At 40.1% G+C, this 15,357-nt stretch overlaps 1 protein-coding gene across 1 annotated transcript in view; it reads left to right on the plus strand.

Moving 5' to 3' along the window:
* The window catches only part of SH3KBP1 (SH3 domain containing kinase binding protein 1), a 368,936-nt gene that overhangs the window by 306,575 nt on the left and 47,004 nt on the right, over positions 1-15,357 (plus strand). Inside the window, exons 10-11 of the mRNA XM_065400133.1 lie at positions 8,836-8,943; positions 13,078-13,129. Coding sequence (XP_065256205.1) covers positions 8,836-8,943; positions 13,078-13,129 — 160 coding nt within the window. The remainder of the gene's footprint in view (positions 1-8,835; positions 8,944-13,077; positions 13,130-15,357) is intronic.

Genomic DNA, 15,357 nt, shown 5'->3' on the forward strand with positions numbered 1-15,357 from the left:
TTACTTTTTTTTAATGGAAACTGAGATTCTTCTGCAGCCACATGTATCTAGGGGCTCAGGCATTAATTAAAATGTAAAATACCTTCATGAGACCCTCAATAAAAATCACAAGAGTTGGCAACATGGGAACCTCCACTGGCTCTTCCTCCCAACCCCATGAGAAAAGGATACTGGCCACCTCCCAAATGTGTGGGGGAAAGGACAGCAGGGGTTCTCTCCCAGATGCTGGAAGAGGTGCAGAAGTGGCTACCATAACTGCTGCAATCTCTCCAGGGATAACAGAAAGGAGGGAGATCGGTGGTTGCACAGCTTCATTGCTAGCTGGACATCCCCTTCCCCACCTCAGCCCAGTTGCTCTTGACCCTCCTACACCACTTCAGATTTTCTATTCTGTTGGTGAAGCCATAGTACTTGGCCCTCCATTACCAAATGCAGGCTGCCCGATATCCCCCAGGATCAGACAGCTGATGCCATTGGAAGCAGCAGTAGCAGCTGCTTGTCTTCAGGCATATGCTGCTGCCTTCGGTACTTCTGCTGCTAGCCCCTCACCCTGCTCCCAAAGCATGACACTAGGTGGTGGAGTGGGTTGGGTGGGGCTTCTGGATGCAGAAGAAAAGGGAAACAAAGGGCAAAATTACTACTGCTTGTTATTAAAGTGATCAAGAATGGTCACTTACACAGCATGACCCTCCTTTTTTCAAGTGATTTTAAGAAAAAAAAAAAAATAATAAAGAGTAGAGCAGCACTTGTAATATGACCTAGTTTGGCCTACCTCTTATATCATATTTTATTTTAAAAAAACCACAAACTTTTATATAGTGACTTTTTATGAATTAGGGAAATAGGAAAACCTGTGTCATGAGTTTATATGAACCTGAAGTAGATATCCACTTTTCCATTAACAGAGGTGGTTGCCTTGTTGACCCTTTTAGCTGGGTCAGAGTCTAGAGTGCCTCTCAGCCATGGAAGCACTTATGGGCTAATAATAAATCCTTTTGTGACATCTAAACATAATTTGCATAAGTATTGCTTTATACAAAATAAAAACTAACTTTGGTAGAATATATGAAATTATTTTTGCCTCAGATTGAAATTAGCAGGACTGTAAATATGTGATAATTTCAATGAGGGAGATTTCCAATCTCAATTAATCATGTTGCAAAATCCTACAGTTCAAGAAGAGTATGTTAGAACCTGCCTTAAAATTAATTCCAAGTGAGTGAGACTTGGTAAGTCAGTGTAACATGATGGGTTTGAAGTTACTAAATCATTAGCGCCTTCAATTTCAAACTGTTGCATGGGGTTTTAGCTAAGAAACTCATGTTTAAATTAAGGGGGGGTTGTCATGGCAAAATCCCCAAATGCTTTGGAAACTGGCTTTTTCTTTTCTGGAAGAAAAAAAAACCCCAAAGCCCACATAATATGGGTGTCATACAAATAAAGCAAAATTTGAATTTAGCTCCTCCAAACAATGATTCACACAGGGTTTGTTGGTGATTAGGGCTAAGCCTAAGCTTGCCAACAGTGTCCCAGCATTCATCCACCCCACAGATAGTGTGTAGTAAATAGTGTTTGTGGTACTACAGCGTACCAAGGAGCTCCTGCGAGGTCTTTATCTTTTCTGCATGCTGGATGCTCGTGATTCTGCAGTCTACTGGACCAGGCTGCCACCAAGGGAAAAAACACAGACAAACCCAAGCCTGTGTGGGCAGCAATGAGAATTCATTCTGACCATAGATAGTATACATTAATGCACATATTTATGTAAACTTCTGTTCTGTAAGTTCTAAATAAAAATTACCATCAACTGTAGAGCAGCCACTACAATTTGGATCAGCAATTCACACAAAATGGTTCCTAGATGTATCTCACAGTCACCATTTTCAATCTCATACTCTACACCACATATTTATACACACTAGTGCAGAAATACTTACAAAATAAATTATGAAAACCACCCAGTCCTGTATTATTGTCCAAAGACATGAATGTATAACCATTTAAATGTGGTCAGAGTGAAGTCCAACATTGGTTATTTGGGATACTGGTGGAGATACATGGACTGTGAATGGTGGAAGGGAGGTAGCTAAGGAAAACTGATAGAATGTAAGCTCTATCTACCTAACCAGCTTCCATACTCTGGAGGATTGATTTTATAAAGGTTGTTTAGGTTATAGTAAGTGTCCAAGTGCAGTACTGTAGCACTGTCACTTTGAATAAGGAGCTCTGTTGAATACACATTTTGAAGTTGCAGTTTAACCATAGACTGTAAAAGGAAAAGCACAGTAGCACATAACCATAGCTGAAATCTGTCATAATACAAAGGGCTTCAAAACAATTTACATATCAGTAGAAGAGGATGACAGAACAGAATGGAAAAATGTTTTAAACTTGGATGCTTAAAATTAGGCACATATATCCTTATTAGGCATCTACATAAAATTAGCTTTTACATAAAAGTAGCCTGATTTTCAGATTTCAGAGTAGCAGCCGTGTTAGTCTGTATCCGCAAAAAGAACAGGAGTACTTGTGGCACCTTAGAGACTAACAAATTTATTAGAGCATAAGCTTTCGTGGGCTACAGCCCACTTCTTCGGATGCCCACGAAAGCTTATGCTCTAATAAATTTGTTAGTCTCTAAGGTGCCACAAGTACTCCTGTTCTTTTTGCTGATTTTCAGAGGTTCTGAACGCACACACCTCCCACTGGAGCAGGCTGAGTAAAGCTCGCATACTCTTTATCATAGTCCTTCAGTCTTAAAGGGGTTTCTCTTGCAATTACAGAAGCTATCCTGTAAGTAAACCAACATATAAATGGTTCAGAGTCATTACTGTGCTGCCTGAGGGAGGCAGTTTCTAGCACCTCCTTGCTGCAGGAGGAGGGTTACCCTTTGAGTTTATAAACACATATTTCCCCAGAAGAATCCTGCTTACATTCCTAGGCAAACTGCATTTAAAGAAAAGCCCCGTTTTGGCCTATATCCAAGCACTCTTTTTTACCAGTCTTCTCATTGGTTCATACAGAACACCTGTCCCTTCCCTATTGACGGACTGCCAGCAGTGGCACAATGCTAGCACATCTGTGCCTGGACTAAATCCACTTTAGCTCTGCAACTTCTAACTGGGACTTCCTGTCCTCTGGTTTTCTAAAGAAAGTGAATAGTGGGTTTACATGAGGAGGAAGGAAGTGTTGGGAGCTGCTAAAAAGTGACCTTATATTGTAGTCTTATATTGTAAACAGTACCTATGTTTCCTTCACCTTGGCAGGTGGTATCAGATATCTGGTGCTCCAAATACAAGTTTCCTTTGCTTACATACTAAAAGATCTTGTGTTCCTTTTATTTTCTCTTTCAAGTCTTGATCGCCTTGTGTACTTGATAAATTTTATCTTGTCTCTTTTGCTCACTGTAAGCTCCAGTTTCAGAATTGAGACTTTTGTCTTCTTTTTCTGCCCTCCTAGAAAAATGTCTGTTTTCTCGAGATGGTTCCCTTTTATAATTTTTTTGCAGCTGGGTGTGTCTCGTTTCTGATTACATGAGGGATGTCCTTACTCCCATTTCCCCTGGACACTGCTGAAGTCAAGAAAGGGATCATTCTTTAATGTCTGCCAGAATGTACGCTTACAATTACTGGCAAAATTCTTAGGCATCCTGGGGAACGCTAGGTGTCCGATTATTCTGGTATATGCTGTTTCTTGCACTTGCTATTTCTCTGACACTAAATGTTTTTTCCTGTTTACATTTTTTTTTTTAAGATAAATGCCTTAAAAATCCCAGGTCATATTGACATTTTATTTGATATCCCACGTGATCTTTTTTCTTTGTCTTATAGGGTATGTCTGCACAATAGCTGGGAGGTATAATTCTCAACTTGGGTAGACATAAATGCACTAGTTCTGCTCAATCTCAGTGGGCTAAACATGGCAGTGCAGCCATGGAGGCTAGGGCTAGCAGCCCGAGTACATGCCTGGGGGTTTGGTGGTGTTTACTGTTTTTTTTAATCCTAGCTTCTCCTTTACTACAGAAGAAGTTTGCTAACAAATTATTTTATTTCGTCTAATAATACTTTAATGTGGTCCAGTGATTAGGCTACTGGACTGGAGAGTCTGAGAATGTAGGTTGCAAATTGGCTTCTTCCACTGGCCTGCTTTGTGACCTTGGGCCCATCCCTTCTTCTCTGTCTCCATTTTCCCACCTGTTAAATGGAGATGATACTTTCCTCTGTAAATCGATTTGAGATTTATGGATAAAAAGCTCTTTATATGAAAGCATATGAATCAGCCATGTCCTTTATCTTAGGTTTTATTGCTTTGTTAATTTTGCTAGGAGTGTATTTAAAAATCTGTTCACCTTAAAATAATGTGAGACAAAAATTCCTTAGTGTATTACAAAAAACTCCTCCAGTTTTTCTTTTTAAAGGGAGAAAAAGTTAAACATCCTCTTTACTTTTCACTGTACTGTTTAAGTGTTATGTTTCTCTCAGCCTGGACGATGAAAAGAGTAGTCAAAAATTTTTGTTTTACCACATAGTTTCTATAAGTCATTTTATCACATGCTCAGGTTCTTATGCTGCACAAGCATAATACTGCAATGTGTTGGTTACAAATGCTGCAGGGGGAAATATACTTTTGTTTTATAAAAGGTTTCCATTGGAAGCTTTAAAAGAAATTAATTAAAACAGTTCTGTTGGTCTTTAGCTTTTGTTAAAGCTTATTTTTACAAAAGTTAAATTTTGGTTCAAACTCTTCCTGACAATACTTCTTAAAGCTCTGAATTAAACACTCCTGTTCTTATCGAACACAAATTCCTCTTTTTTCCCCACTTATCTTGTATTTTCATGGTGGACTGCAAGGTGACGTCCTAGATGATGTACACCCATTCTCCAAATTTAGCTTTCTTTTTGATGAAGTCTCCCCATCCTTTCTGCTCAGAGACAGAGAAGGACCTTCTTGCATATAAGATAGAGAATGGAAAAATTAGAGAGGCTGTCTGAAGATTTGCTTAATGTGTGAAAAATCCTGTGTGGCGATTGGCTGCATAAGCCTGATTGGCAGGTTGTGGGGATTGGGGGACACCATCTGTTCTGGATTAATGAGCATGATACATAACAAATCTGTTCATGAAAATGAGTAAACTTAAAGAATTAGAAGCATCAAAGATGAAATTTAACTGGGGTATGTGAAATGAGAAAATAGGAAAAGGATTTCCACGACCATAGGGGATAACTAAAACCTTGACCTAAAAAATATACATCCGATAAAGTGTGTGTAATCATCAGGAATATTAGTTAGAGCTAAATAGTGCCATTGTTCTATGCACAAACCTTTCATCTCTGGAGAGCTCCATTCAAAACTAAATTAGGTCATAAATATTTTGGCAATTTCAGATTAGTACCAAAAGGATATCGCATTAGAAAACCACCACAAAATATAGCATAATTCAATATACTGAATAGTAGTCTCTGCTGAAGTAGACATTGCCCAGGAGTAGGACAGTTACTGCACCTCAGGAATGAGGCGTGTAAAAATGCCTGCCTATATTTAAAATCACTCACTGAGCATGTAATTCTCGCAAAGTTTGTTTTATTTAAAGTCATCAGTTAGCCAAGGATCAGCCCAATTTACTAAGCCAGAGGTTGTTATACAAACCAAAAAGAGAAATCTGTTCAAAGATGTAAATGTAGTGCTGAAAAATGAAGGCATTATGACTGCAACCCACAATGCTAAAATAGGAGGGAAAGTTGGGAGGAAGGAAAATAAACTGATCACAAAGAGATAAGAGGAAAGGAATAGGGGAGGAAAGTAGAGTGGAAGAGTTGTTCAGTTGCCGGTTTTTAGATCATGGACACAGTAAATCAGTGAATTGTGGTTAAAAACAAAGATAAAAGGAAGGGGGACCAGATCTGTCTCTGGTCCAACAATGGATAAATTACTATCCAAGGTACCATGCCATTTAACTAGTTCTTTCTGAGATGAAATAAGGTAAATAAGCTGAATAGAAAATGTTCGCAGTCTTCTTTCCTTTTAATACTAATTTGTTTTCCCTCATTTAATCTCTTCCTGCTACACACACATTACCACTTCTAGAAAAATGCAACAGAGATAAACAGATGCAAAGTAATTAGTAATACTGAGCAAGATTTTTTTCAAGTTTTTCATAGCGTGAACTATGTCTTATTGAACAGAGAGACTTTTCTGCAGACACTGCTTCTCTCACTTGCGCTCATCTCACATCTCTATGGCAACTAAAGCAATTGCTTACCTGAAAAAGCAATAGTAAGCCAATGCAACCTTAATTTGGCCCCCTCATGTGTCTGCATTATAATGCAGTCTTTAATTACCATGATCACCTGCTATTTTTTCCACAGGACACCTGCTTCATTCATTGCGCAGTTTGGACAGTGCTTACTGAATGAGCTGCTATTCTATATATTTTTATCTTCATAGTTCCATGTGTGGCCCCACGCCTTATTTACTGCACACTATTCAAACCCTGCTCTGAATACAGAATTACTCACTTCCTCATGAGCTTTTTTTATAGTGGTTATTGCTATAGTATCTGAGTGCTTCACAAACAATTAATTTATCTTCATAGTACCTCTGTGAGGTGAGGGGGTGGTATTATCTCCAATTTACAGATGAGGAAATGAGGCAGAGAGATTAAAGGCCAAAAGTTTCCACTAATTTTGGGTGCCCAATTTGAGAAACCTAGAACCTGATTTCCCCCAGTATTTAGCATTATATAGCACTATATGTTCAAAGCACACCTCACAGTGACTTCATTTGCAGCTGTGAGTGCTCAGCTCTTCTGTAAATCAGCCCCCAGAGTTCTCATGTTTGGCACCCAGAAAATGAGGAACACACTATTAGTGGCCAGCTGTGAACATTTTAGTTTAAATGATTTGCCCAGTATCACATGGAAACTCTGTGGCTGATGCAAGGACAAAACCTTAATCATAAGACCATCCTCTCTCTTCCTGCAGTCCCTTGTCTCATTGATTACACACCTCCAACTTCTGTGACAAATGAGGCAGGGTCCTACAGACAGCAGCTTAATTCACTACATGACATCGATTCATTCCCTGAGGACCATGCATTCTGTGAAAAAAGTAGAATGTGGTTATGTAATTAAAGACCTTAATGTTCTATTAATGTAGTTTATTTAAATGTAATTTCCTACTTTAAAAAAACTCTATCATGTGGAATCATACTGACTCTCAACTTGGGTCATCAACAGGGTTCGGACCTATATATCGACCTGATAGGCCTCTCCCACTTAAGTTAACAGAGTAACTGCTAGCAGAAGTAGACTATTATTTTTTATGTGGACCAGGCACTAGACAGGGATGAGATACTTTGCCAGTGGTCTTCACAGCCCTGTATTGGATTATTCTCACTGCAGACAGAATCTTCAGAGAATTTACCTCCAAACTCTAACAGCTGTCCACTGAGCATGTGTGAACTGTGAATTTTCAGAGGTTTTAATGTGGGCAAATGTGGTTGAATATTCATAGGGTCAGCAAAAGGCATATACACCCCTACCCCGATATAATGCTGTCCTCAGGAGCCAAAAAATCTTACCACGGTATATGTGAAACCGCGTTATATCGAACTTGCTTTGATCTGCCGGAGTGCGCAGCCCCGCCCCCCAAGAGCGCTGCTTTACCGCGTTATATCCGATTCGTGTTATATCGGGTTGCGTTATATCGGGGTAGAGGTGTATCTCCCTGGCACTAGGGCAACCCCTTGCCAAATGTCAAGCCCTTGCTCCAAAACATGGGGGTGATAGAGGTTCTCAATCCAATGACTGTAATAAATTTTTCAATATGAGCAAAACAACATATTTCCCCAATGTCGTTTTTTTAATGACTGAACCATTTTAGCTGAAACTTTCAAATAAAATTCAGCTTGAGGCAGATACCCAGCATGGAAAATTTCAGTCTGAACCGTTTCGTTTGGCAAAGCTATAAGCAGCTGAACAACAGTGTCTGCCATCTCTGGTTATAATAATAATAAAGAAAATTAATCATAAATAATAATGAAAAACCTTAAGTTATCATGTTTTTTTCTATTTCACTATTATGGTTCCTTACCAAGATACTTAATTCTCTTTTTTTATTTAGAATTAGCCTGTGCCTCCATCCTGTCATCTAATAATGTCATAACTCAATGTTTTTGTTGTCCCCACCCTAATAGAATTTTTTTGTTATACACACTAATTTGTGCTATTCACAGAATGCTGCAGACGATGGTGATGCCTTAAAGAAGTTTCTGGGTAGATGTAAACATACTGCTAATCAATGATTGGTGGTAATAAAGAATGAATCGTCATATAATGGTTCAAATGGACTTGTGATCAAATGTAATCATTGTAAAAGTTATTAGTGTGTCAAGGTCTCTTTGAAGAGGTTTTAGATTTCAGAGCCTTAGTATTAAAATAAAGGAGTCTTGTTAATGCTTAGAATGCATTCTAAAATGTATTTGTTTAATAAAATCATTTTATTTTACTAAAATGAAATCAGAGAGAAGTAATATCATACCTGCCAAAAGGCCTTATTGGTTTAATGGATTAAATGGTAACGTTTCGCTTTAAGCCCAGCCAGTCTTGATTAAGCACTTACATTTATTGTTCTTTCCTCCTTATTCCACATCACAACATGAGCCAGGATGATTATTGTAGCTTTCATTTAGGAGAGTGTTCTGCGTACCTGAAACTCTAGAAAATTGTCCTGCTGTAGTGAAAAGGCAGAAGGTTATGGCAAACTGCCTTTCAACCCATAAATCTGTACATCATATGTGCACATTTAATTTTTGACATTTTGTTTTAATGTATTGTAGGATTGCATTGATGCAGGCTGGTGGGAAGGAGAACTCAATGGCAGGCGTGGAGTGTTTCCAGATAACTTTGTCAAGCTTCTTCCCTCTGATTTTGAAAAAGAGGTAAGTGTAATTATTTCCCTCTGGTTTGCTTTATCATATAGGATAAAATTTGAGATGAAATTCTGCTCTGGATTTCTATGATTCATACAATGCAAGTTACACTTGCAAAAAATTTTAAAAAATGGTTAGGGAAAGTAGCATTGCTGGATAACAGCAGCAGCATCTATGATTGGATTGTTCATAGCTTGAGGCCATATTGTGTAATTTCTTGGAAGGTATTTTGCTGGCCCATAAAACCAGTCATCCAACCTCTACTACCTTGTTTTTAAAGCCCTCTGTGCCACATTCTCAGTTTATCTGAGACAGAATGACTGGAGATCATGGTGTAATTTGCTCAGTTTTTATGGTGTAATGATGATCAGAATCATTAACATGTCTACAGTGTGTATGATACAGTATGAAACATTAGTCTACCAACTGCTTTTAGACAGATGTCATTTTCTCTTGCCAGCAGCCATAATTTAAAACGCTCTTCCAGAAAGAAAAGGGTGAAATTCTAGCATGTGTTTGAAAGGAGAAAGCTCAGCTTGTTTAATGACATATTCGCTTGAGCTTTGTCAGAATCCATTAATTTTTTTTAAAACTGTGGGGAAAATTCTTTTGCCTATTTTAAAATAGGCAAAGTTATTTATTTCCCTAACACCACTTAGAAATCCTAACACACTTTCTGAGAGAACTTGGTAGATTCCTCCTCTCTAATGAGACTACCCCATTTTCAGGAAACTCCTCTGTCCTCAGGGTGATACTGTGAGCTTCTAATCAGGCACTTCATTTATAGTTCAGAGTGATTATTATGTAAGCCATCAATGATAAAATCAAGACTCAGAGACACTCTCTCTCAAGGACTGACGGTAAAATTGGATGCCAGATTAAATAACTTGGAAACCTTGATAAAGAAATCACAAAAACAACTCTCAGAAGCTAGCATAACTATTGAAGATGAAGGTGGAATTTATGGCTCTTGTGAGAGCAACAAAAACACTTTCACGGAGTAAAATGACATTCCACATCAGAGTGGATAGCCTGGAAAAGAACATGAGGCCTGGTAATGAAAAGAAAGTGATTTCTAGAAGAGGCAGAGACCCTTGAAAAAAATATGCAAGGGAGTGGGGAAAGGGGTATGGGGAAGGGAGGGGGAAGAGGGAGTGGGGGAATGGGGAAGGGTAGGGGAAGGGGGTGGGGAGAAGAGGGAGTGGGGAAGGGTGTGGGGGGAAGAAGGAGTGGGGAAAGGAATATGGGGAAGGGGGTGGGGTGCGGGGAGAGGCAGTGGGGAAGGGAGGTGGGGGTGGGGGGAAGAGAATGGGAATGGGGAGAGGAGGAGCACAGGGCAGGGACCCAGTGCGAGGTGACTGCGGGGGGCCCAAAAGTTATTTGTGCCCAGGGCCCCAGTAAATCTTAATCCGCCTCTGTTGGCGCAGACTTCCAAGCTTGAGCCCTTCTGTCTTGTCCCTTTCAACCAGTCCCTGTGCCACTCCTGTTTCTTTCCCATCCTTGGCTCCTGCCTTAGTTCCAGACCCCTTTGCTGATACATTTTCAGTATGAGTCTCCACTGCTCAGGCTTCTCATCCCAGTCTCAGACTCCTTGCCCAGCAAGTCCTGGTCTCCCCTCCTGGCTCAGGGCCAAGTCCCAGTCTGCTCCCTGCCCTAACTTGCAGTCCCACTCTCCTTTCCAGCCAGTCCCCGTTTCCTCTTCTCAGCTATTTGTCTGATCTGTTTCCTCCCATCACTCCCCTGACACTAGCCCCTAGTCACAGGCTCCATCCTCAGGCTCTTCAGCCAGTCTTGGACTCAGCCAACCCCTCCTCCATTCTTTGTTCTGGTCTCTTTGCCTATCCAGTTCCACTTTTTGCTCTCCCCCATTTTCTCATCCAATCTGTGTCCTCCCCTGTCCCGCAACCAACTGACTCCAAGTCCCTCCAGTTCCCACTCCCAGTCTCCTGGCCCAACCAATCCCAGCTCCCAACTGCCTCCATTTAACCAATCACAGTCTGCCCCTGCTGCCACTGGCTCCCAGTGGGTTCTTGTCTAGACAGTCCCAATCTCCCCCTTCCACCTCCCAATCAAAGTTTCTCTCCCTTCCCCTCTAGTCCCAGTCTTACCAGACTCTGTGTCCCAATGTACTTCTTTCTCTCCCTGCTTTTATTCCCACTGTATTAGAATCAGATGGCTTCCTCTTCCACACTGCTTGGGCATCAGCTGGGGGGCGGGGGCGGAGAAGAGGCCAGCAGTGAAAGCACAGGAGATGCAGGCTCCCTGCTCTCAGCTCCAGTGTCCAGCCTCACCCTGGCCCAGAACAGCCACTACAGGGAAAGGCTTTGAACCCCCTTAGCCTTGGGCTGGAACATGCTCAGTCACTCTGTGGGGATGGTGCATCTGCTGTCCGGTCACATGTGAGAGGTGTGAGGGGATAGACCATACTCAGTGAGAATGGGATCTTCAGAGATTGTAGATATTTAGCCCTAGTAAATCTTTACTGAGCACATATGAACTGTAATTTTAATTTCAAAGGCTTGTAACTTGGCTAAATTTGGGGGGGAAATTGTTGAACTTTCCCCCCAAAAATTCAGCCTGAGGCAGACACCCAGCAAGGACAATTTCAGCCAAAAGGATTACATTTTTGGAAAGTTATAAGCAACTGAAAACACAGGCTTATAATGAGTAGTATCAGGCAAACTTAGTAAGCAGTGCTACCAGCCCCACCTATAATAAAGGGTGTCCTGATCATTGTTCCTCAGTCAAGAAGATAGTGGCCATTAGGTTGCAAGTGATTAAGCGGAACAATAGAGTCATCCTGAGGAATGAGGAATACCATAGAGAGAGAGAGAGAGAGAGAGAGTGTGTGTGTTTTATATCTATCTATCCATCCATCCATCCAGGGGCGGCTCTATGTATTTTGCCGCCCCAAGCACGGCAGACAGGCGGCTTTCGGCGGCATACCTGCGGGAGGTCCACTGGTAACGCGGATTCGGCGGCATGCCTGCGGGAGGTCCCCGGTCCCACGGATTCGGCGGCATGCCTGCGGGAGGTCCGCTGGTCCCGCGCCTTTGGCTTACCCGCCGCCGAATTGCTGCAGGACCGGCGGACCTCCCGCAGGCATGCTGCCAAAGGCAGCCTGACTGCCGCCTTCACGGTGACCGGCAGGCCGCCCCCCGCGGCTTGCCGCCCCAGGCATGCGCTTGGTGCCTGGAGCCGCCCCTCTATCTATCTCTCTATCTATCACCTCTCTAATAAAAACATATATATATATATATATATATATATATATACACACACACGCACACATTTTTTATTAGAAGAGTTTTAACTCAATAGCTTTGACCTTTTATTCTAAGTGTGGGAGTTAAATTAGTGTGTCATATGCCCTGTTTGATTTTGCATTCACTCCAAGGCATTTACAGCATCTGTCAGTATGGTGTGCGCGCGCACACATGCACAAAAGGAAAAACCACCCGCAGCTAATCTACATAATAGAGAAGAAAAACAGATCTGGAACCATTTCAGTGATCATATTTGTGAAACATGTAAAGTGTTGCAGTCCTGTTAGGAAGGATGGTGATAGCAGAGAAAATAAAAGTAAATGATGAATAATAGGCTGTTGATGTGAATAATTAGCTTCATTTCATCAGACATGGGAAGCCTTAATAACTGTGCTTGAAGATGTTCTTCACAAATGGGATAACAACCATATATTGGCAAATGACAAAATGTAAACTCTAGAGTATTTCCTGTGTTCTGCATTTATGCTTCAACTTAGTGTAAGAAACATATTTCAGCTCCTGCATTGCCTATACACGTTTTTCAAAATGGCTTTGGATATTTACAAGATTATGTCTTAATTGCAAAGGCTACTTCAGTGTACAAAAGGCCATTGTTTTCAATGATTGTAAGCCACTTAATGCTGAGCTTTTATCTAAAAGACATTTCAAGTATAAAAATAGTAAAAGTGGCATATTATTTCTCAATTACATTTTCTTCCTTGAAAATCTTTTAATTGAATTTAGTACTTGTGAAATGTGTGATTGACAGGCCTGGAATCCGAAGACATGTAATTTTCATTGTAAAGTAGTATCTGATTACATCAAATCTTTCTATGAGTTCAAGTGTTTACAAGCAATCTTTTCTGCTTTTCCTTGATTTTAGAGACCTAAGAAACCACCACCTCCATCAGCTCCTGTCATCAAACAAGGGTCAGGTAAGGTGTTGTTGTAAGGTGTTGTTGCTCTTATACATCAGTGAAACACATTCCATACAGAACACGTGTATTTTCAAATTTGTATGGATGCCATCAGTATCAAAGCCAATATACAGGAAGAGTCTCAATCACTAACAGTAGATTGGATACAAGATGCAAAAGATTACACAACCATGAAAGATTGTGATCTGCTTTCTGAATAGATTGCGAGTGAACCGAAAGAGGACACATGCCAATTCTTATTTGAAAATAATACATTAGAAGATTTATCTTAAATATTATGGTTCATTTCAAACAGTTTATACTAAACATGAAACTTTTGTTCTTGGAATTTAAAACAAATTGTGGTAGTGCATAAAGTTAAGCGCATGCATACATTTTTGCAAGGTCAGTGTCATAATGTTAGGGAATATAAACTGTAGTAGGAAAGTTTATTAACCTTTCACCTGTAAGCCCCATCTACACTAGAGATAGATGGCCTTTTTCCTGTCCATTTGCAACTTAGACCCCACTCCTGAAACTGGATCTGCATGCATGCAGGGGTCCAAATGTGTAGATCCAGTTGCAGGATCAATCCCATAGTTTCAGTTTCTTGTTTATCCATATTTTATAGTTAGGCTCAAGTACACTATTAACCATGGAATCATGTTGAAACTGATTTAGGGGACAACCTGTGTTGTAAACAAGTTCCCTGGTATGTCTGCATTTTTACAATGGCTAGGTCCAAAACCATACTACTACAGCTGGACTGGAGTTAACTATAGTTCATGGTAACACAACACAAATATGATTTACCTGCCCAGTGTAGATTAGGCATCACCATGTTGAAACATGTGGGTTTAAACATGTTTTTAAAACTCTTATCCCTGCTGTGAAGAATGAGGAAGATATCTGGATTATTTTTATGAATATTATATGTACTTCACTTCACTTTACCTGCTTGATGATATTCTATCTGACTATACAGAGTTAAATCAAAGGAGGCTGTTAGGGAGAACAAGCAAGAATTACATATTCATATTATTCTCTGGGTAAGCAAACTGTGTTTGAACCATGATCAAACCCAGTTAATCAAAACCAGTTTTACCTCTGTAGATAAGACCTTAGGGTAAAATTTTTAGAAGTGACTATATTTCAGTGGAACATATGCAACTAAGTTTCTTAAAGTGCTTTTGAAAATTTTAGCCTTAAAGACAGAATTCAAGTTGTGTTTAGGTCATAATAACAACTCAGAATGAATGGGATGGTCTCAAAGGCCTTGTCTGCACTAGTGTTTTCCCCCTAAAATTTCCCAGTTGTTGTCACAGTGGTGCAGGCACTAGTGAGGACAAAGGACTTTAATCACTGTTTTCTATTCCGCACCTCTTGGTTAAAAATCCAATGGCTTCTCTACAATCACACTCCCACCGTTACTTACCACCATTGGGAAATTTTAGGGTAAATAAGCAAGTATAGACATAGCCAGTCTAGTCAGGGTTTTCTACCTATTGTTATCTGTTCCAAGTTTATGTTTCAGTTCACTAGTGTATCTGATTGTGAATCAAGGGACTATAATTTAAATTTAACTCAATCAAGCAGTTGTTTCTATTTGTTTAATCATGCCAATAGTTCACTTCTTTGTCTTGAGACACTTAAAAAGAGATTTAAGTTTCAGATTCTTTGTTATTCAGATGATCTCACTGAGAGCAGTATAACTTTGCCATCTAGTGGTGGTTGCAGTTTTAAAAAAAAATAAGCCATGCTTTATCCACTAATGAAATTATAATCAAGGCTATGTTTTGGAAAAACCCTTTAAAAGATTACATTTCTGTTTATATCTCTGCTTCAGGTTTCCCTTTTGTAAAATGGGGAGAATAATAATTTTAGCCTGTATATAGCCCTTTGCACACCCAAAGCATGAGCTACTTAGTCTTCACAATAGCCCTGCAAGAGAGGTAGATATTATGCGCGCCTTTTCAAAGTGAAAATTGAAGCACGGAGAAATTAAATGACTTGCTCAAGGCCATTAGAGTTGGGGGCAAAAGCCAAAGACGAAAACTCAGGTGTTTCAGGTTCCTAGTTCCAAACCCAGTCTATTGACTGGACCATGCTATGTATGCGCAAGAAGTCTGTGAATGTTTAGGTAATGTCTATATGACATTTCAAGGCTGAAGAATGCTGTACTTCTTGTTACGAATAAATATCTCCTGCCACCAACTACAGTGTGAAATCACAATTTTACCAACATG

This window comes from Emys orbicularis, chromosome 1, assembly GCF_028017835.1.
Source record: "Emys orbicularis isolate rEmyOrb1 chromosome 1, rEmyOrb1.hap1, whole genome shotgun sequence".
In the NCBI taxonomy this organism is placed as follows: domain Eukaryota; kingdom Metazoa; phylum Chordata; order Testudines; family Emydidae; genus Emys; species Emys orbicularis.